General features: G+C 38.3%; 1 protein-coding gene and 1 pseudogene across 1 annotated transcript; both read left to right on the top strand.

Moving 5' to 3' along the window:
• Positions 1-5,435: 5,435 nt before the first annotated feature.
• LOC107660289 (E3 ubiquitin-protein ligase TRIM39-like) lies at positions 5,436-10,659 on the top strand. The gene is made up of 7 exons (XM_016449573.1): positions 5,436-5,503; positions 6,471-7,024; positions 7,305-7,400; positions 7,631-7,864; positions 8,102-8,249; positions 9,960-9,986; positions 10,113-10,659. The coding sequence occupies exons 2-7, from the start codon at positions 6,473-6,475 to the stop codon at positions 10,649-10,651; spliced, it is 1,596 nt and encodes a 531-aa protein (XP_016305059.1). The 5' UTR covers positions 5,436-5,503; positions 6,471-6,472; the 3' UTR covers positions 10,652-10,659.
• Positions 10,660-18,515: 7,856 nt separating this feature from the next.
• The window catches only part of LOC107660290 (E3 ubiquitin-protein ligase TRIM39-like), a 37,644-nt pseudogene continuing 33,193 nt past the window's right edge, over positions 18,516-22,966 (top strand).

Here is a 22,966-nt window from a genome sequence, read left to right as displayed (position 1 = left end):
TAATCATAAATAATATGTTCATTTTTAATATTTTGTTGAGAATCCTTTGCAGGCAATGACTGCCTTAAGTCTGGAATTCATGGGCATCACCAAAGACTGGGTTTCCTCCTTTGATATGCTTTGCCAGGACTTTACTGCAGCTGACTTCAGTTGTTGTTTGTTTGTGGCTCTTTCTGCCTTCAGTTTTGTCTTTAGCAAGTGAAATGCATGCTCAGTCGGGTTGAGATCAGGAGATTGACTTGGCCATTGCAGAATATTCCACTTTTTTACCTTCAAAAACTCCTGGGTTGCTTTTGCTGTATGTTTTGGGTCATTGTCCATTTGTGCTATGAAGCGCTGTCCAATCAACTTTGCTGCATTTGGCTGAATCTGGGCAGACAGTATATCCTTAAACACTTCAGGATTCATCCGGCTGCTTTTGTCTTCTGTCACGTCATCAATAAACACCAGTAACCCAGTGCCACTGGAAGCCATACATGCCCATGCCATCACACTGCCTCCACCATGTTTCACAGATCTTGTATGCTTTGGATCATGAGCTGTTCCAAGCCTTCTCTATACTTTTTTCTTCCCGTCATTCTGGTACAGGTTCATCTTAATTTCAGCCGTCCAAAAAATGCTTTTCCAGAAGTGGTCTGGCTTTTTTAGATGGGTTTTGGCAAAGTCTAAGCTGGCCTTTCTATTCTTGAGGCTTATGAATGGTTTGCACCTTGTGGTGAACCCTATGTATTTGCTCTTGTGAAGTCTTCTCTTGATAGGGGTTATGCGCAACAGACTTCCATTTTCTGTTAACCGGGTCTCGTCGCTTCCGGTTTAAGCGTTTTGCATATGCTTCGTTACATATGAAGCAGTTTTACTCAAGATGCCTTCAAAGTAGATACCAAAGATGATCATAACTAATGTCCATCACATATGCGGACTGATATCTAAAAGTTTATTTATTTTTATTCTTTCACTAACATTTAGATATAAAAATTGAATAAAACGTCAGCAATAAAAATAGCTAGCTAGTTTAACTGATTATCTTAAACGTCCATAGATATCGCTATTATTTAATACGGCTGTTAACACATTCTCCGACAAGTGGAAGCGATGAGACCTGTTTTCCGGATTTGGTTAGGTGACGTTCGACATATACCCTATTGTAGACTTTGAAAGTAGCACGCCTACCTCCTGAAGAGTGTTCTTCGGTTGGCTGTATGTTGTGAAAGGGTTTTTCTTTACCATGGAGAGGATCCTCCGATCATTCACCACTGTTGTCCTCCGTGGACGTCCAGGCCTTTTTATGTCTCTTGAACTCACCAGTTAGGGTTGGGTACCGTTCACATTTTAACCGGTACGGTACTGGTATCGGTACCTGAATTTCGGTGCCGGTACCCAACGGTACCTTTTTTAGGTACTTTACTCTCTGTGTAATTACAAAAACATTTCAGTGAAAAAAAATAAGTCCAAAAGTCTCAATTTCAACATTTGGGCCCTACAAACTTTTTCATGCTTTCTTTCTTTCTTTTTTTCTCCCCAGAAATTCTTATTTTAATTTTTCTGAAAATCAATTGAAGGCATTAAACATTTATTTTAAATCAAATGAAAATTAAACCCGTAAATTTTGACAGGTTGCCGCGACGTTTCTGTGTGTATACAGTATGATGATGCTAGTTTTCTCAAATGAAACGGTAAAATTCTCCCGAAGTGACTCTCACAGCAGCTAAGTTTTTGTGTTCATGCCGTCATGTAGTGAGACGCAGAGGCTGGAAATCACCGCGAGCGTCATGCTTGCTTCGGTATTTGTGTAGTAAACAAAACCGCGTTTCCGCCATTCAATACAGAGGCAAAAGCGGAACATGCAGGTTTAAACCGTCCTTTTGCATTTTAATATTCACAGACACTAGTTCATATCGCGATTTGAATTAAGTGGCAGTGGCTACTTTTGATTTATTCGTCCAAAATTGTCATATTCCGTGGCATTCCGCGCTATACAGTAAATTGCGTTTTTATAAATGGACTCCACTATCCCGTCCGCGTTTTCGCAGAAACCATATGGCCCTAGAAATGTAACCACACTTCAGAACATTTCGGCTTGCCCTGTGTGTTGTTGCGATCTCCGATATATATATGCGTGTGTGTGTGTGTGTCAGTAAGCAGCGCATTAATATAGAACGGTAATTATCCTAAAGGCTCTAATGCACACCAGCATAGGTGTGTGTATTGTAGGAGCTAGACGACGTATGATGACGTGTGACGTATAGTAGTGGTGTCCCAATTCTTAGGGGAATATTTTCACCCCTACCCCTTGACACTCTGTTTCAAGGGACAAGGGGAAGGGCTAGGCAGAGGGGTAGGGGAAGGGGAAGGGGTATAAAATAGAATTGGGATTGGGCCTTAGAATCAATTCCAGACCTTTTAATGCTTAATTGATGTAGAAATAATGAAGGAATACCCCACACCTGTCCATGAAACAGCTTTTGAGTCAACTGTCAAATTTACTTATGGTCCCTTGAAAAAGGGAGGAGGTACATATTAAAAAGCTGTAATTCCTTGAAAATACCCTCAAATTAAAGCTCAGAGTGTGCACTTTAAGTCCATATTATATAACTGTAACTTAAGTATAACTTTACTTACCGTAAAAATATATATGGACCTAACTGTATATTATTGGTAACATTTAGCATACCTGTATAACATCATTCAGGTGAAGGATGAAGTTAATCTTTATCCTGTACAAACCTCTCCGTTCAGTTTGTGGTTTCTCTCCATCAACTTTATCTCCAGGGTCGCCAACTCTTTCTTCAGCTGACAGATTTCTGTGATGAAACCATCAATATTCAGCATGGACAGACTGATTTACAGCACATCACATCCACCTGAGCGCTCATGATCAACACCTAAACACAAACACATCGTGAGTACAACATCTACATTGATCAAAAACTTACAAAATGACTATAAACGCTTTAGTTGCATTTTACTGATAGCAGAAATAAGATATTTTAAAAGGCTTTACAAAATCGCCGTTATTTAACACAGCATTCAGTCAGATTTAAGAAATTATGGTTTCCTTTACGTAGGGAGAAGGTTTTCATAGAGAGAAAAACAAAGATGTAAAAACAGAGTAAACACACCGGTGTCTTTGTCTTTCTTTAGTGATTTTAAAAAATATTAAAAGAACAAACGGTATGAGTATAATAATGATTCTAACATAACACTAAGCCAAACACCAAAAAACAACTACATATGTGTATGTACAACCATACACACATATACATATACATATATATAAATACATTCAATATATATATATATTATTTCATTTCCATTTTGTATGTTGAAGTACTGAAATAACTCAAATTAAATAAAAGTAAAACTTAATAAAAGACCTATATAGACATAATAAAAAACGAATAAAATGACATTACTACAACTGTAACTAAAACTAAAATAGATAACTAATACAAATCAAACTACATTAGTTTATCAGTAATCCTAAAAAAATAACACTGAGCCAAACACACATGCTAAAATAACAACAACTTACTGACACATAGTAAGAAATGGTTATAAAAAACTGAAACAGAAGTGAAACAAGTAATAGGAAGAGAGATACGCAGACTTTCCGCTGTAACTTTACTTGCTGGTGTCACTGTTGGACCTTGTTTCTTTAGAAAAACGAGTGATGTATACACTTTTTAAAATTATATTTTGCAGTATTGGTGCTGTTTTATTTTTGTACCAAAAAAAAATTTCTCACCCAATATTTTGAGGAGACACTGCCTGCTCAGAGGAAACGCCCGGTTTAGTACTTATGTAACACACCACGGTTATTTTTCATGAAGTACCCTCACCTTTGTACCTTATCTAACCTTAAAGCGTGCATACTTGTATGGTACTAATATGCTCCCTTTTAGGCATAGAGTCGAGAAGTTGCACCTTTGAGGTTACTGCCCCAGTGAAGAGCTAAAATACAATTATAGTACATTTTATTTCTGACAGTATAAACAAAAAAGGCCTATGAAATGTTACGAAAAACATATGGCATCCTTTAGTGGTCCACCAAATGAGCTGAAAACATCTGAGTGACGTCATTCCCAACACAAACACGACCCATAGTTTAGTTCCGCCCCTGACACTGACTGACAGGTTTCCGTGTAAGGCATCGGAAATTCAATGCTAAAGGAATTGCGATTCCATTTGAGTTTTGGCAGCTACATGCACGACGCAGAGAGAGTGAAAAAGCAGACGTGGTTATTAATATTGCTCTTTAAATATGACAGGGCCATAACTCGTAAGACATGGGAAATGCATTTGCAAATGGACTTTGTTTTTCCATTTGAAATTTGGCAGTCACTGAGCGTTCGCGAAAGCGAAAACGTAAACGGTAATGCAAGATTTGCAATTGTGATTGGATTGTCAAAATGTATGCGTCCACATATGGAAAATGGAATTGAAAAAACAATTTGCAATTCCTTTTGAAAATAGTCTGCAATATCATTCCATATATTTTATATAAAGAAGAAATAAGCAAATTACAAACAATAAGACAAATACAATAGAGAATGATAAGAAATTAAATAAACTCGTTTTTCAGATACAATAGTTTTATTTAACACGTATACATTTATTTAGCATCTTTTGTTGTTTTATTAACATTAAAGGGGTCATATGATGCGATTTCAAGTTTTCCTCACAGCATGGTAGGGGCGTAACATTTCCGTCACACGCTTGAGGTATTCGGCCAATCACAACGCACTGGATAGCTGGCCAATCAGAGCACACCTCGCTTTTCAGAACGATGAGCTTTGTAAAAATCGACGCGTTTCAGAAAGGCGGGGTATAGAGGAGAAACAATAATGTACAGTATGTGGAAAATAATGTGTTTTTTTAACCTTAAACCGCATAAACACATTTCATTACACCAAATACACAAAATAATGTTATTTTTAGCAACATCATATGACCCCTTTAACGAGACAAACTTTAACAAGACTGCTGTCCCTTTAAGACCAAATGCATGGATGTAATACTGACACATATCCCGTTTTCACCCACCTGTTTACGTTCATGGTAAGCCATAACCGTCGGCATTTACGTTAGATACTGCACACATAGGAAATTTTGAGCTTCGATTGTATCATTCAGCACAATTCCGCCTTTTTCACTAACTGCAAGTTAATCGATAACTAATTGTGATTGGATGGTAATTTTGTTCTAAGACGAGCTTGGCTACCTTCAACACTACCTAGATGGAATATGGGACAAAACATGACTTTTTCTAAAGAAAAATAGAGCTGAAATACGGGACTGCCCCGGGAAAGACGGGACAGCTGGTCACCTTAGAACTGCTCCATATTCATGATTATGGGTGGAGCTACAGTATGACATCACTGCAGGTGAGTTAATGAATTCAGTGAAGGTGAAACAAAAAACAGACGAGCTGGAAGCTTCGTCAAACAAGAACCTCTTTATTCAGACACTGACTTTAATCATCACATCTAATATTCACTCACAGGTAAGTGATGGATATGTAAAAGCTTTTTCAGTAGTTTTTATTTCTGAAATAGTATCTGAATATTATTAAGTATGTCATTCATTTAAAGTCAAGTTTTATATCTGCTGTCATGTCACACAACAGAAACGTAAAGTACTTGAACTGCAGACATATGTCCAAAAACAAGTAAATAAGCATAATTACAAATAGTAGTCTGCTATAATTACATAATTAAATTAATTTAATTAAAGAATGGCCATGATACTGCTACAATTAGCCACAAAAAAGAAAGACAAATTTGCTACTAATGTCACCCTTTCTAGCTGTGTTGTGTGTTGTATACAGAAAGAACATTATTTTATGATCTGTTTAAGACAGATGTCTCCAGAACTATTTTCAGTACTTTGTTTTTGTCTTCGACAGGACAGAAATGACTATTAAGTTCTTTGATTTTGGTATAAACAATGGTTACTAGTTTAACTTATAATTACTTTTATTAGAAGGCTTACTGTATTATTTGCACTCCAAACATAAAATGACCTTATTTTGTTACCTTTAGGTTTTTGTATGAGATAAAACACGGCCATGGACATGATCGTGAAATGACTTTAATTTCAGCTTTTTGAAGAGGAAATAGATAAGTTAACCAACAAGTTGAACTAGTTTAACAGACTGATAAGAATTTACGTTCTGAATTACAGTCATACCTGTGTAGCCTACAGTTGTTAGTTGTTAAAGGACTTGGAATGCACCACAAATAGTGCACACAGTCCAAAGCAATTTACCCCAGTTTAACTATCCTGCCAGTGCATGAGATGTGGGTGTCAAAAGTAGCAGACAGATTCAATGAAATCTGTAATTTACATGTCACTTGGAATATACATATTTTGTCAGAATATACAGCTAGGGCCAAATATTTAAGTGTACCTCAGTATTATCAAAGTTGTTAATCTAAGTAGAGTGGATTGTATATTGTTTGTTTTGTCAGTCATGGCATCCTCCAGTGGTCCACTAAATGAGGAGCTCCAGTGCTCCATCTGTATGCATGTGCTCACTGATCCAGTCACCACTCCATGTGGACACAACTTCTGCAAAACCTGCCTGAACAAGTGCTGGACAATCACACAGACCTGCTTCTGTCCACTCTGTAAAGAAACATTCAGCAGAAGACCTGCTATCAAGATTAATACAACACTCAGAGAGGTTGTGCAACACTTTAAGGAGAAGCTCAATCAAGAAGAATCTGAGGTGTTTTGTGACTTCTGTGATGAAAGAAAGCAGAAAGCCGTGAAGTCCTGCCTGACGTGTCAAAGCTCTTACTGTGAGACTCACCTGGAGCCTCATCACAGAGTCCCACGTCTAAAGAAACACACACTGATCAACGCTGTGGAAAATCTGGAGGATTATGTATGCCGGAAACATGAGAGACCTCTGGAGCTGTTCTGCAGAGATGATCAGACGTGTGTGTGTCTGTCCTGCACTGAAGGAGACCACAGGACTCACAACACTGTTCCTATAGAGGAGGAGAGTCGAAAGAAGAAGGCAAGAGATACAAACAAAACACTTTAAACTCCCCATTAAATGCAGTTCTTTTCTCTGTGTTGAAATTGCAAGACTTTTTCAAGGGATTGTCCCTTTCATTTCATTCAGTTTGACTGGACAAACACTTATGTAGTGCAAGAGGAGCCATTAATAATTTTGGTTTCTTTTCCATAAGATTATATACAGATATAAAATTTACATTGTCTAAAGTAAAAGCACATCAAAATCCTTATTCAAAAACAGACTTCGATGGAAGCTCTCTCTTTTTCTCTGTCTGTAGAATCAGCTGCTTCAGACACAGACAGACGTGCAGCAGATGATTCAGGACAGAATGAAGAAGATTCAAGAGATCCAGCACTCAGTAGAGCTGAGAAAAGTGAGTGGAAAAAAATGATTCCAATTAATAATGGTATGCCTCATAATATTTCAGTCTGCATAATAAATGTGCTGAAATAAATAGATTAAGAAAACAATGTTTCAAGTAACAATGAGGTCAGTAGATGAGAGAATTTTTCTTTTTTGAGTGAATCTCTTTAAATATATATTTAATAACATAATAGATGTGTTGTCGTATAGAATATTTAGTTAATTGATCTCATTGATCAGAGGAACACAGAGGAAGAGAAATCGGCCAGTGTTGAGCTCTTCACTGATCTGATCCGCTCCTTTGAGAGATGTCAGTCTGAGCTGCTGAAGATGATGGAGGAACAGCAGAAAGCAGCAGAGAAACAGGCTGAAGATCTCATTAAAGAGCTGCAGCAGGAAATCACTGAGCTGAAGAGGAGAAACACTGAGCTGGAGCAGCTCTCACACACTGACGATCATCTGCACCTCCTGCAGGTCTGTCAACTTCTGTATCATCACTGAGAATGTACAATATTACAGGACAAGCACTGTTTCCAGTTCTAGTGAGCTACTTGACCATTTTTTTAGTCTTTCGAAATCATACAGAACAGAATGAGACTAATAAATCCGTATTAGGAAAATGTTAACTGTGTTAGACAAGTACAGTGTAAAATATATTTAACTAAACTGAACTAAAATGTTCATATGTAATAATCCTGTCTCCTGCTGTAGATGTACTCAACCCTGTGCAGTCGTCCACACACTAAGAACTGGACTGAGATCAGTATCGACTCTGATGTGAACGTGTACTCAATGCATAGAGCTCTGACTCAACTGAAGAAAACTCATGAGACACTAAATGAAAAACTCTGTCAAACTGGTATGTGAACATTAAATATAGTGAATATATTTTTTTTTTGTCAGTAACTTTAAGAAAGTATTTTTTCAAGGAATATTTGGGGTTAAATCCAGTTCTGTGAATCTGTGATATGCTGGTGATAGTCTGTCTGACCACAGCATAGACTATAAAAAAAAAAAGTCTCCACTTCCACTATAGAAAAGTGAAGCCAAAACAGTATGGCCACTCATCTTGCGAAAATGACGTCATTTGGACCCAGAGTCTGCAGTAGTGATCGTGAGGTGGAGCCGCGGTATCAAAGTCCCACTCAAACTCCTGCAGACCCAATCACAAGTTCACAATCATGACACCACACCCTATTTTTATAGCATCAAATAACGAGCTAAAAGCAAACTTATTAGAAAAAAATGAACACTTTTCAGGTTGTCTGTGGTACACTTAGACCACAAACTATGGGTGCTTCTCAAATGGAAGGCTGCATCCTACGAAGGCTGCGTATCTCGGCTGCCACCTCAATCACCCACAATCCTTTGTACATTCCAATTCACGATGAAAATTCCAATTTTCATCCAAAATATCTTAAATTGTGTTCCGAAGACGAACGAAGCTTTTACGGGTTTGGAACGACATGGGGGTAAGTGATTAATGACAACATTTTCATTTTGGGGTGGAGTATCCCTTTAAACTGTCAATAATGTCAGCCACTGGAGACTGTAGATGGCTGTGATTCATTGTATTGCATTAATAGAAAGCCAAATAATATAAAGATTTGTAATACAAAGTATTTTTCCAAAATTATGCTTTATTAGTATTTTCGTGCCGTGACGATGAGGGCGGGAACATATGTGGCATAGCCACGCGCACTTACTAGACCATCTCATTCTAGCGTTTAATGCCGAGGAGGACTCTAGCCTAGAAGACTCCGAAGGACTGAACTAGGAAGGACGCAGCCTTGGTAGAATGCAGCCTTCTGTTTGAGAAGCACCCTATATTTAATACCGTGTCCTAACGAGCCGCGATGGTCACAGACTCCGATTTTTTATTTTAGCTTCATCCAGTCATCGGAGATCAAACATGTTTGATATTTTGCTCCCATTTTAGAACACATATTGTTTTCATTTGTCATGAGTCTCCTAGCAACAAGCTGCGTGTTTCTGCGTGAGACTCTTGTGTTTGGAATTACTTAAGAGTCTGGTAGTGTGTGATCTTCAGTCTTTTAGGCTGATGATACACAGGGCAACTTTTTGAGCAATGTTTCCATCAATGGGCAACCAGGTGAGACACGGGGCCCATGACCAATCTAAAGTATCCACATAGAAATTTGTTACCCATTATCAATGGGAAACTGCCCAGCAAAATTGCTCAAAAAGTTGCCCCATGTTTCATCAGCCTTAGTGTATTATGGCCAGTATTTCTTCTGTAACTATTTATAAAGTCAGCAAGATGTCTAGTGTTTTTAAATGCTATTCAGGTTTTAAAAGTCATGTAGTGTATCCCAGCCTTTAGTCTCAGGATCACACTGTCAAAAATACAAAGAAACAAGAAAAACAACAACAAGAACTAAAACATGTTGCATTAGACTGGTATGATAAAATCACTCAAGAAACCCTGTCTATATAAAGTTATATCCAAATTTTCACTCATCTCATAGTATTGCTTTTAATTACTTTAGCAACATGTAAGGGACATGATGTAACTATCCATGTACAAACTATAAAAATGTGTCCACAGGGTTGGACTGGGCACAGAAGTTTGCAGGTACTGTGTGCTTGACACCATTTTCTTCAATACACTTACAATACAATGTTATATTGTTATAATCTGTATTATACATAAAAAACATTTGTTGTGAAGTTGATTGATAATGTCTAATCTCTCATCTAGTGGATGTGACTCTGGATCCTGACACGGCTTATCCATATCTCATCCTGTCTGATGATGGAAAACAAGTCAGTGATGGAGTCATTGAGCAGGACGTCCCAGAAAACCCAAAGAGATTTGATGACTGTTGTGTTCTGGCAAAGGAGGGATTCAGAACAGGCAGATTTTACTATGAGGTGCAGGTGGAGGGAAAGAGTGACTGGAATTTAGGAGTGGTCAGAGAATCCATTAACAGGAAGGGAGAGATCAGCCCCAGTCCTGAGAACGGATTTTGGCTTCTGGGTGAGGTTACGGAGAATCTATATTTAGTTTCTGATAATCCATTTGTCACTTTCTTTCTAGAGACACCTGAGAAGGTGGGAGTGTTTGTGGATTATGAGGAGGGTCTGGTCTCTTTTTATGACGTGGAGTCCAGCTGTCATATCTACTCTTTCACTGGTCAGACTTTCACTGACAAACTCTATCCATACTTTGGCCCAGGTGATAATGATGCAGGTAAAAACTCAAACCCACTGATCATCTCACCTGTCAGTTCAAATTAACAATTACATTCACCAATGATATGAAACATGAAATGTAAAAGATTATCTATATGACGATTTATGTTGCTTGAAAAAAAAATCATTTTGTCACAGCTATATTTGAGAATGGAATAAACAACTAAATACAACTTTCATTTTCTAAAATGGAAGCTAATTTCTTTTAAATACTGACTTTTTTTAACGACATGCAGACTCCAATTTGTTATGAGTCTACATATTTCTAATAAAAAAAAAAATTTTCCCATTATGCCCAACTTAATATTTTATCCTCAGCTTTATTTGCAGCTTTTCGAATCTGTCCTGATAAAATTTTATATACTATGATATGATTCCATATAAAATAGTGAAAATCTACATAATATGCTAAATTTTCTACAATTTATACAGTACAGGGTTGGAAATTAACGGGGACTTGTCAAAAATGCCCCTGCACAATTAAAATAGATTTATTACGTCTGTCACAATTAAAGTGAAATGTGAAAATGAATGAAAAGTGTTGATTGCGGCTTTACATTTACGGTAAATCTGCTCACGTTGCATAAGATTTCTTTTTACACACGGTTTGCAGCTTTGAGCATTCTATCACACACACGTTTCTGTTGAGCTTATGAACACAATGTCTAATCAGAGGCGTTTGATTAGTCACCACAGAAAACGGCAGAGTTGTTTGTGCACACGCTGACTGACTGAACTCTGAATCTCCATTAGCGAATTCTTTCATCATCATAAACTACAAAGTGCAGAAAAGATGCAAGTAAGAGAGTCATTTTGCAGTGACAGCTTCAGTGATTATAACGGGTGTTTTTGCGAAAGTACATAACACACGTTAGACTGAAGTCATGTGCCGCTTCATTTTTCTTTGCTCGCTTTATATAATTTATTCACAGTCTGAATAACCGTTTTGTTTTTCATGCTACTGAAATATGTGTGAAGTCTTGATTATCTGATCCATAAAAAAGCAATGAACTAATTCATAAATGGTTCTTCGCTTCTTTTGTCTGTAGCCAGTGCATGACATGCTTTTTCCCTACAAAACCTTTTCTATTCAACATTAATAATTATCATTACACTATCAAGAGCAATAATAAACAATAATGATTTTGTCATGATATTGCAGCTCAACCCTCTAAAGTTTTTTGATGCTCTAATGCTGTTTTTTAATTTATAGTCTATTTACATGACAATTTTTGTGTAAATACGTGCACTTCAGCAGCATTAAACAGTCTGTGTAAATACATGCCATGTCAGATTCTGTTCCAGCTTTGCAGTTCAAAGATGGCTTTTGTTGACAGTACATGTGTGTTCTACGTGTTAACACTGAATTACTTGTAAAATATTGCGGTTCTTGGTTTATATTAGAATAACTACCGCATTTGAATAAAGACAAAGTAAATTGTACAACAAATATTGCTTGAAAACTAAATTGCTTACCAATAAATATGCAAATACACAATGGAGAATTATTTAAGTTCATGAACATCTACTCACATAAAAACTATTATAGATAATAGTAGTAAGTAGTAAGTAATAATAGTAGATAATTATAGATAATTTTTTTTTGCTGAATTATTATTTAGTGTTCATGAGCCTTCAGTCTAGCTAACATTATTTTAAGAGAACAGAGAGCATTAGAAGGCTTTACAATGGAAGTTCTCTTTTATACTCTGGTTTGAGCACAATATGAGTGAATCGGTGCACCTGAGTGAGCTGACGGCAGTCCATCGATGCCAGGAGCTTCTGAGAGCCGGAGACGGTAGAAACAAACTTCTCCATCAGTGTAACCATCACAAGCTTCTCCACATCACTGACAGACAGAACGAGAACATAAACTTACGGGAAGCTTTTCACCCTAAATACAGGTTATCATATTTAATGTAGTACAGTTCACAAATCTAAAGTGCATAAACATGAAATTAAAAAGCTCTTAAACACTCAAAGTCTTACATATTCATAATCTTTCTGACGCTCTCCATTCCCAATCCCTCTGGAACGTGATCTTGACTGTCGGCTCATCATCAAGTGATTTTTGATAAATGTAGCTACTAATTCAGACATTTTTGGCCACAATAACAAGTCTGTGATGGGACTGTTTAAAGGATTAGTTCACTTCCAGAATGAAAATTTCCTGATCATTTATTTACTCAATATCCAAGATGTTCATATCTTTCTGTCTTCAGTCGCAAAGAAAAGGAAAGGTTTTTGAGGAAAACATTCTAGGATTTTTCTCCATATAATGGACTTCAATGGGGACCAACGGGCTGAAGGTCCAAATTGCAGTTTCAGTGCAGCTTCAACAATCTCTGCATGATCCCAGCCAAGGAATAAGGGTCTTATCTAGCGATTAATTGGGACGCAGCTTCAGTGTCTTTGTCTTCCTTTAGTGGTTTAATGGCACGTTTCACTGCATGGTACGGCTCGGCTCGGCTCAGTTTGCGTTTGCACTGTAGTTTAGTACTGCTTTAGAGTGGCCATACTGAGCGACCTCCTAAAAAAATTGTTCATTCTGCGTCGTCCCATCAAGCTCCCGCTGGATCCGCTCCTCGGCAATCAACGAGAGGAACGTCTGTACACTTTTCTAACCGGCATGCATCTCGCGGTGATCACCGGTGATCGGTTCTGTGCAGATTTTGCTCATCTCAAACAAGCCTAGTGATCAGCAGGGTTTACACGTCACATTTTGGTAACGGTACGGCTCGCTTGGAACCTCAGCCGAGTTTGTACTGAAAAAAGTACCAGGTACTTTACACATAGTGGAAAACCCCCTAAAGGCGAGCCGTGCCGTGCCGTACCATGCAGAAAAGCATCATAAAATCAGCGGGCTGAAGATCTGCAGCGCCTCCTACTGTGTTAGACTGAGAACATCAACACTACATTGATTGAGGATAAATACGAATTAATCTCAATTTGTTTATAAATCCTCGACTGACATGTTTTCTGCTATGTGAAGAGCTCCACAAACTTGTTTTATCCTCATGTGAGCTCTTTCTTTCTTTTTTGTGATTTCATCGACGGGCCGCCATCTGTGTTGCTCTGAGAATCGACACTACTGTCGACGAAAGTTTAATAAATTCGATAAGACTATGAACCTTTAACCTGCTTTAAAGTCCCAAAGTGTAGGTTCCCTTTCAGTCGGTCACTCCCGACGTCACGTCGGTTGACCAATGACTGTGGATATGATCATAAATGGACTTGCATTTCAACTTTTTTGAAGGGGAAATACACAGGTTTCTATATGTTAAACCAGTTTACAGGACTGAATGTTAAGAATTTACATTCTGAATTACTGTCATACTTGTGGTTGTTTTGCCTTTAAGAAGCCGATGTATGTTAGTTGGTAAAGGACTGAGTTGAGCCCCAAGCACTTTCTTTAACTATCCTGCTAGTGTTTAAACTGTGGATGTCAAAAGCAGCAGACGGATGCAATGAAATTGTGATGAACAGATGAAGTGCCATCAGTGGAGAAATACATAAAATATTTAAGTGTACCTTAATATTATAAAAACACCTGAAATGAAGATAGGCACCGTTTTTGTTTTTTTTTAACCAGCTGTATTTACTCAGTGCAACTTATAACATCCAAGTGAAAGATATAACACCAACATGTCAGAAAACATAAAACAAAAAACTGTATCACTGAGTTGGAAAAAGGATCAGCCCCTTGCATATTTTGTTGAACCACCTTTTGCTTTATACAGCCTTTAGTCTGTTGGGATTTGTCTCTACTACCTTTGCACATCTAGACTTTGCAATATTTGCCCTCTCTTCTTTGCAGAGCTGCTCAAGTTCAGTTATGTGAGTTCAGTTATGTGTTCAGTTGATGGTGAGCGTTTGTGGACTGCAGTCTTCAAGTCATTCCACAGATTTTCAATGGGGTTTAAGTCTGGGCTCTGACTAGGCCATGCAAGGACATTCACCTACGTATGTGGGTGGGACAAGACCCACTCACTTTTTAAGACCAATGATATTGGACCCAATGTTTAATGCAAATTGAGCCACTTTTACCTTCTTTAATTCAGCGCATATGCATGTTCACTTTTCAGAGCGCCATCAGGCAAATCCATTCCACATGAGGAATGCCCTAATAAATTCAACTCCATTCCGCATTTTAGCTACAGCCTTGACTTCCACGCTGCTGCTTCGTCAAATCCATTCCACTTGGCTCATTCAGAGTCCATATAAATTAAACTTCATTCCGTGTTTTCACTACTCGCGCCTGCTGCACTCCCGGTCTGGCTGTGTGCTCACATACTGTGACTAAACAGTGACTAACTGTGACTTAACTATCCTGCTAGTGTTTAAACTGTGGATGTCAAAAGCAGCAGACAGATGCAATGAAATTGTGATGAACAGATGAAGTGCCATCAGTGGAGAAATACATAAAATATTTAAGCGTACCTTAATATTATAAAAACACCTGAAATGAAGATGGGCACAGTTTTTGTTTTCGATAAGACTAATGAATCTTTAACCTGCTTAAAAGTCCCAAAGAGTAGGTTTTGCGTAATTATTTACATTCTCACATAAAATTAAACAAAAGCAATACTCACATATCAGCTCGATAAACCAACAGTTTCTCCTTAGACTGACCATCAAAATAACCATTAAAATTTAAAAGGCTGAGATTAGCGCTTCAGCACCATGAGTGTCTCTCGTACAGTGGTTGTCCAGGCAACTGAAAACATTTTAAATCCCAGGGGGTTGATTTGCATGAAAACTAATTTGTGTATGTGTGTGTGTGTTAATGTGATGACGATCGTTAAATGGATTTTAAAAACACGTTAAAGGGTTAGTTCACCTAAAAATGAAAATTCTGTCATTAATTACTCACCCTCGTGTTGTTCCAAACCCGTAAGACCTTCGTTCATCTTCGGAACACAATTTAAGGTATTTTTGATTAAATATGAGGGCTCTCTGACCCTCCCATAGACAGCAAGGTAACTACCACGTTCAAGGTCCAGAAAAGTACCAAGATAATCGACAAAGTAGGCTGTGTGACATCAGTGGTTCAACTGTAAAGTTACGAAGCTACGAGAATACTTTTTTGCGCAAAGAAAACAAAAATAACGACTTTATTCCACATTTTCATCTCTACTGTGTCACTTTGGACGCGCGTTCACGACAGTATCATGACACGAGCGTATGGCGGCGCTTTTCTTTTATGTAAAGCACTTTGAATTACCATTGTGTATGAAATGTGCTATACAAATAAACTTGCCTTGCCTTGCCTAAACAAGCTGCTATTTAAGTGAATGTTTATAATTTGTTCGCCTGTTGCTTTTAAAGGCATCATATAGTCTTTGTTGCAGCATTGAATTACAGCTACACTTACACTATGTTGGACCAACCCACATTTTTGTTTCTTCCGACGCCCATGCCTTCAACCACTGTCTGGTCAGTTTTGCTGTGTGCTTCGGGTCATTGTTGTCACAAATGAGGCTCCCGTACCGCCTCCTACACACCATCAGAGGGAACCTTCACCAGAATATTGACTGTTTATTATTCGGAGTAATTCCCAGAAGCCCACATACCTGGGACTGATTGCACACACACACCTGCTAATGATTACACACACCCCATATAAGCACACCACACACACACCGCAAAGTCTTGACTTGCCGTGGTGATCGTTTCTGAGCGTTTTCTTTATTGTGGACTGTTTACCCGTGTATTACTTAGACTGTTTATCGTTTCTGGATTCTCTGCTGCCCTGACCTCTGCCTGTTATTTGGATTGTGTTTCTCTGCTGCCTGACCCGATCTTGTGCCTGTTATCTGGACTCTGACTGTTTGCTGCCTGCCTCGATCACTGCCTATTCTTGTTTATGCTCTTGTCTCACCCATACGGCTGCTTGGTACTGTATTACGTAAATCTGTTGTTAATAAAACTGCAGATGGATCCTCACTCTGCTGACTCATCATTACAATTGTCATGTTTGAAGGTAAACATTCTTCTCATTGACAACTTTCTGGCAGAGGGCAGCAGATTTTCCTCAAGAATTTGACGGTATTTTGCCCCATCCATTTTTCCTTCTATCCTGACAAGCGCTCCAGTCCCTGCTACAGAGAAACACCCCATAACAGGATACTACCACCTTCATGCTTTACTGTATTTGGATGCTGAGCTGTATTGGATTTCCGTGAGACATATCATTTGGTGTTGAGGCCAAATAATTCAACTTTAGTCTCATCTGCCTCAGAATCTTTAAGGTGTGATTTGGCAAAGCTCAGTCGTGACTGCATGTGGCTTTTCTTGAGGAGTGGCTTTTTTCTTGCAACCCTCCCATACAAGCCACATTTGTGGAGAATTTGTGATATTGTTGTCACATGCACACAATGACCACTCTTTGTCATTTAAATTCCTGTAGCTGCTTCATAGTTTCTGTAGGTCTCTTGTAGGGCTGAGCAAAAAAAATGGATTTTTCGAGTAATCGTTTTTTTAAATGACGTCGATTCGATATCGATTCTCAAAAGCCGCAAATCGATCTTTTCCGGTATTTATTTCAGCAAACATTTAAAACAAGATCTGATTAATGTGAATCTTATCATTAGTCTTCTCCACTAGATGTAACCCTTATGCAATGTAACAACGGAAAGCCTGTCATTCAGTGCTTATCATGGCGGAGATACTGTTGACAAGAATCAAGAACAAAGCAATATGCGTGATTTGCAATGCTCAGGTAAAATTCTATAGTAATACTACAAATGTGTGGAAGCATGTGACATCACACGTAAAGGCGCCATGATTTCCGCAATGAATGAATGAATGAATGGCGGATGGTGCAATGTACTGTTTTGTTTACTACACACTTACTAAAGCGCGGACGATGCTCGCGGTGTTTTCAGCCTCTGTCGTCTCACTATGATATGAATACACGAATATCATCTCCAGCAGCTCTGAGAGTCACTTCATTAGCATTTTACCGTTTAATTTGACAAAACTACCGTCATATCACATACACAGCAACTGCAAGGTCCTCACGGCAACCCGTCAAAATAAAAGTTTAGTTTAACGTGAAGAAACTGTATCAGAAATATTACTATTTAGCAGTCTTAAGACTCAATGTACTTTTTATTAATTCACCATTTGTAAACTGATGTTTACTGTTCATTTTTTAGAAATATCAATAGCATTTGTATTAAAACTATATTCACTGAATGTAAACAAAAAATCGAGAATCAAACCAAGAATCGAATCGAGAGCTTGCGAATCGAAATTGAATCGAATCGGGACATCTGAATCGATACCCAGCCCTAGTCTCTTGGTTGCCTCTCTGACCAGAACCTCCGGCTCTTTCATCCAGTTTAGAGCGACATCCTGATACAGGGATGGTCTGTGTTTTACCAAATACCTTCCACTTCTTAATAATATACTTCACTGTGCTTCTAGGCATTGATAAAGCCTTTGAAATGTTTTTGTCTCCATCTCCTGACTTGTGCATTGTCCCGGAGATCTTTTGTGCCTTGCCGCCCAGTTGATTGTTTGCTTCAGTTGCACTACCAAGCACTGAAATGCTCCTTTTGTACACAAACTAAATTACTAACTAAATTGCACATAATTAGCATGATCAAATCTGCTCTAAGCAGTAATGTAGATGATATATTGTTATTACTTATCTTTTCAGCATGTCATCCTCCAGTGGTCCACTAAATGAGGAGCTCCAGTGCTCCATCTGTATGCATGTGCTCACTGATCCAATCACCACTCCATGTGGACACAACTTCTGCGGAATCTGCCTGAACAAGTTCTGGACAAAACAAAAACTGTGTCCGTCTTTCATTTTAGGCTGCAAAGCAACAAAATGCGATTATTTTAAAGGGGGTGATTCTTTTCTATACCCACTGTAGTTCATATATTGTCATTGTTTTGTCAGTCATGTCATCCTCCAGTGGTCCACTAAATGAGGAGCTCCAGTGCTCCATCTGTATGCATGTGCTCACTGATCCAGTCACCACTCCATGTGGACACAACTTCTGCGGAATCTGCCTGAACCAGTTCTGGACAAACACACATATCTACTTCTGTCCATTCTGTAAAGAAAAATACAGCAAAAGACCTGCTATCAAGATTAATACAACACTCAGAGAGGTTGCGTAACACTTTAAGGAGAAGCCCAATCTAGGAAAATCTGAGGTGTTGTGTGACTTCTGTGATGAAAGAAAGCAGAAAGCCGTGAAGTCCTGCCTGACGTGTCAAAGCTCTTACTGTGAGACTCACCTGGAGCCTCATCACAGAGTCCCACGTCTAAAGAAACACACACTGATCAACGCTGTGGAAAAACTGGAGAATTATTTATGCCAGAAACACCAGAGACCTCTGGAGCTGTTCTGCAGAGATGATCAGACGTGTGTGTGTCTGTCCTGCACTGAAGGAGACCACAGGACTCACAACACTGTTCCTGTAGAGGAGGAGAGTCGAAAGAAGAAGGCAAGAGTCACAAACAAAACACTTTAAACTCCCCATTAAATAAATCTTTCCTGTGTGTTGACATGTTAAAGAACAGGTCCCTTTTAAAAAGCCATAAGTATTTCACTACATCTGTTAAAAGCTGATTTTGTCAATGTTTCAGAATACAGCATATGTTACCTTCAAAACTGTCATGGACTAAAAGATACAAAACTACAGTTTTGAATTTAAGGGGTCTTTAAATGGTTTTCAAAATCAATATTCAAATAAGACTTTTTATGTCAGACGATGGAACGCTAAATTCAGTCATAAATGTGTTCTTCTGTTTATGTAGAATCAGCTGGTTAAGACAAAGAAAGACATGCAGCAGATGATCCAGAAGAAAATGAAGAAGATTCAAGAGATCCAGCACTCAGTAGAGCTGAGGAAAGTGAGTGGAAGTAAAAAAAAAATGTAAAATTGATTATGCATTATAATATTTCAGTCTGCTTAATAAAGGTTCTGAATTAAATGCATAAAACACATTTCACATAATATGAGGCCTGTTGTTACGTTGGGGCGTAACAACGGAGTTGAGGATCCAAATGCAACTTTATTTTAAAAGAGTGGTCAAAAACAGGCAGGGTCAAACAACAGCAGACAGGTATAATCCAGGGCAGACAAAAGAGTAATCCAATAAACAGCCAATGGTAAGGACAGGCAGCAAATTATCACAAAAACAAGGTAAACAGTCCAAGGTCAAAAACATGAAGGCAAGGCAAAGCAAGGCAAGGAAAGAAACCACAGAGACTGGGAAAGGGTACAGGCTAAGGCTGGCCGCACACTAGAGGATTTTAAGGCCGATTTTAAGCCCCGCCCACTTGTTGGTCTTTTCACGTTGGTCTGAATGAAAATGCAATTAATTCTTTACCACTAGGTGTCGCTTTTGGAGCGGTAAAAATAGCGGTTTCCCCAGTAAGGCTGGCTGCACACAAGACGATTTTAAGGCCGATTTTAAGACCGATTTGCATCCCCGAACGATCGGGGGGTGTGGCCCGATTCGCAGCTTGTCGCAAACTATTTTTTGTCCAAAAATCCTCTATTGTGTGGTGTCATTACGATTATTTATCTGCTCCCGATCGAGACGGAGCATCCCGGAACTCAAATCGTAAATATCAAACATGTTTGATATTTAGGACTCTTGATCTGGCTGCCTCTGACGTGATACCCGCGATAGCCAATGAGAGCGAGCAAGCGTCTCCCGGATGTTGCGTGCTTCTATAGCTGAAACTTGGCAGCCACAAACATGCCATGAAAGCAGAGAACATCACCCATATTATTTTCCATACTTTGTTTTTCACTGTACAACAGAACGCTCGCCGGGAGAGCCAGCTGACAACATCGATTGTCCTCTATTTGTTTTTCTTCTCTAGTCACGTTTGATCTTGCAAGTGTCCGTGAGATCTCGTGTCACTGTGAAATCGTTCCTACAATCATCAAGTGTGTGGTCCCGTGGTCTGGTCTAATCATCTAGTGTGCGCATTCAGAGGATTATAAGGCTAAAAATAGGTTGAACTGTCTTCATGTCTGTGGTCTCCCACGGTTTTAAAATCTTTTAAGATTTGAAAATCGCCTAGTGTGCAGCCAGCTTAACAAATACTGAGCAATGAATGAATGGATAACCAGGCTATAAATAGGATGAGATTGACGAGGCAACAAGACACAGGTGAATGCAATAAGTGATGATGAGTTTGGCAACGGATTATGGGAAATGTAGTCTGTGAAAGTGGCAAGAGTCAGGGGTGGAGTGCCCTCTGGTGGAGTTCATGCGCACTCCAGCTGGAGATTGTTAGACCTGTAGATGATGAGAGCATTTTCATTTTTGAGTGAACCCTTTAAATATACATGCAAATGATTAACAGATGGGCCTGATAATTGTTCTCATTGATCAGAGGAACACAGAGGAAGAGAAATCGGACAGTGTTGAGCTCTTCACTGATCTGATCCGCTCCATTGAGAGATGTCAGTCTGAGCTGCTGAAGATGATGGAGGAACAGCAGGAAGCAGCAGAGAAACAGGCTTCACTGAGCTGAAGAGGAGAAACACTGAGCTGGAGCAGCTCTCACACACTGACGATCATCTGCACCTCCTGCAGGTCTGTCAACATCTGTATCATCACTGAGAATGTACAATATTACAGGACAAACACGCACAAACCTGATGAGCTGTTGTATGCTACATGGTAAGACAAAGGTTCTGACTATTTTTTACCATGCTTTAGAAATCATACAGTACATAAAGAAACAGTAAAATAATAACAATAATAATAATAATAATCACATTAGACAAATGGGTTAAGATAAGATTTTGATTCCTTTACAATACATATCTTTGAAGGCTGTGAGTTTTATTCACCTGCACTGAGCAGTTTTATTTTAGAATCATTCAGATTCTATTATAGTTTTAATTAATATTTTAAATTAGACTTTATTTTTATATTTTTTGTTTTAATTTTAGTTTTAGTTAAAGTGCCCCTATTATGCCATTTTTAAGGTTCCTAATATTGTTTTGGGAGTCTCCTACCATAGGTTTACATGCATGCAAGTTCAAAAAACGTTTTCGTTTTCTCAAAATATGAATTTAATATCACCTCGTTTTCCAGCGATTCTCAAACTATTTGTTCGAAGCAGTTCTGAGATTCAGTCTCTTTAAACCCCTCCTTTCCTTGAGCCTGCTCTGCTCTGATTGGTCAGATGGCCCAGTCTGTTGTGATTGGTCTACCGCGTACAGCACCTCTCGGAAATGATACGCACATTACCATAGTTCCGTATTTAGAACGCTCGATAGAAAATATCAACATCTATTATTTATCATACTTACAGGTTGTGATTCAATGGAGCTAGCTGGTCCACATAAACTGTGTACTGATTAATCTTTCAAGAGCAAGTGTTTGTGAATCCCACGTTGAACTCCTTGAGATTAGAGAAGCAGTCATCAGTAAAATTACGTGTTTGTGGGAGGGGTCAAATCAAGCCGGCCAATAGGGATGGGCGTATCGATCCGAAGTATCGATATATCGATACTGACGCGAGTATCGAAAGTATCGATACTCAAACAAAAAAATATCGATATTAAGGTGTGTTTTATTTACCAGTGATTTTGTTTATTTAACAAACAAAAAAATGCATACAGTATGCATTGAATTGGACGAATAACCTATGTTAGCGAATAATTGTGTAGGATAGAACTATTTTCCTGCTCATCTGAACACACGCAAATGTTGCAAGACAGAACTAATCCATCACAGAGAGCATTCACTCACTTCTGACAGTGCATTGAAACAGGGCTGCGTTTCCCAAAAGTATCATAAGAAAGCATTAAAGCTTTTGGAAACGGCAGCCCTGAACAATGCTTATCAGAGGAAAGAAGAAAAAAAAACCATATGTGTTTGAGTTCTTTCACAATAAACAAATTGAAATTGTAGCCTACATAGTTTGTGCAATTACATTTATTTAAATTGAACGTTGAAAGATAATACTGATCATGTTCTATTCTGTAATGTTAATAGAAATCATACACTGTCAGAATAAAAAGGTTGCATTTTATGCATGCAACAGCCTTTCAGTGTCAGTCCCTTATGAAAATGAACCATGGTTTTACTAAAGTGACCATAGTTCAACTGTAGTATTTGTAGATTTGCATCATGCGTAAACAAAAAACATATTTGAACCATGTGTAAACAAAAATATAACCTAATAAGTTACAATTAAGGTGTATTGAATGTTAAAATGTGTTTTAAACAAAGTTAAGTGGTTATCATTACCCATTTTACTGTTAGTAATTTAATAATTTAATAAACTTCATAATTTAAAAGTTTAGTTCAGAAGTATCGTATCGGTATCGATATCGACGATACTGGCCTTTAAAAGTATC

This window comes from Sinocyclocheilus anshuiensis, unplaced genomic scaffold (assembly GCF_001515605.1).
Source record: "Sinocyclocheilus anshuiensis isolate Anshui unplaced genomic scaffold, SAMN03320099.WGS_v1.1 scaffold1457, whole genome shotgun sequence".
In the NCBI taxonomy this organism is placed as follows: domain Eukaryota; kingdom Metazoa; phylum Chordata; class Actinopteri; order Cypriniformes; family Cyprinidae; genus Sinocyclocheilus; species Sinocyclocheilus anshuiensis.
The sequence above is the reverse complement of the archived record's forward strand: the minus strand, read 5'-3'. Positions and strand labels throughout refer to the sequence as shown.

Bases quoted from the DNA above. Each gene is read 5' to 3' on its own strand.
- LOC107660289 (XM_016449573.1), top strand. From the start codon at position 6,473: ATGGCATCCTCCAGTGGTCCACTAAATGAGGAGCTCCAGTGCTCCATC. The intron at 7,025-7,304 runs GCAAGAGATACA...CTCTGTCTGTAG, and splicing joins AGGAGAGTCGAAAGAAGAAG to AATCAGCTGCTTCAGACACA. The intron at 7,401-7,630 runs GTGAGTGGAAAA...CTCATTGATCAG, and splicing joins ACTCAGTAGAGCTGAGAAAA to AGGAACACAGAGGAAGAGAA.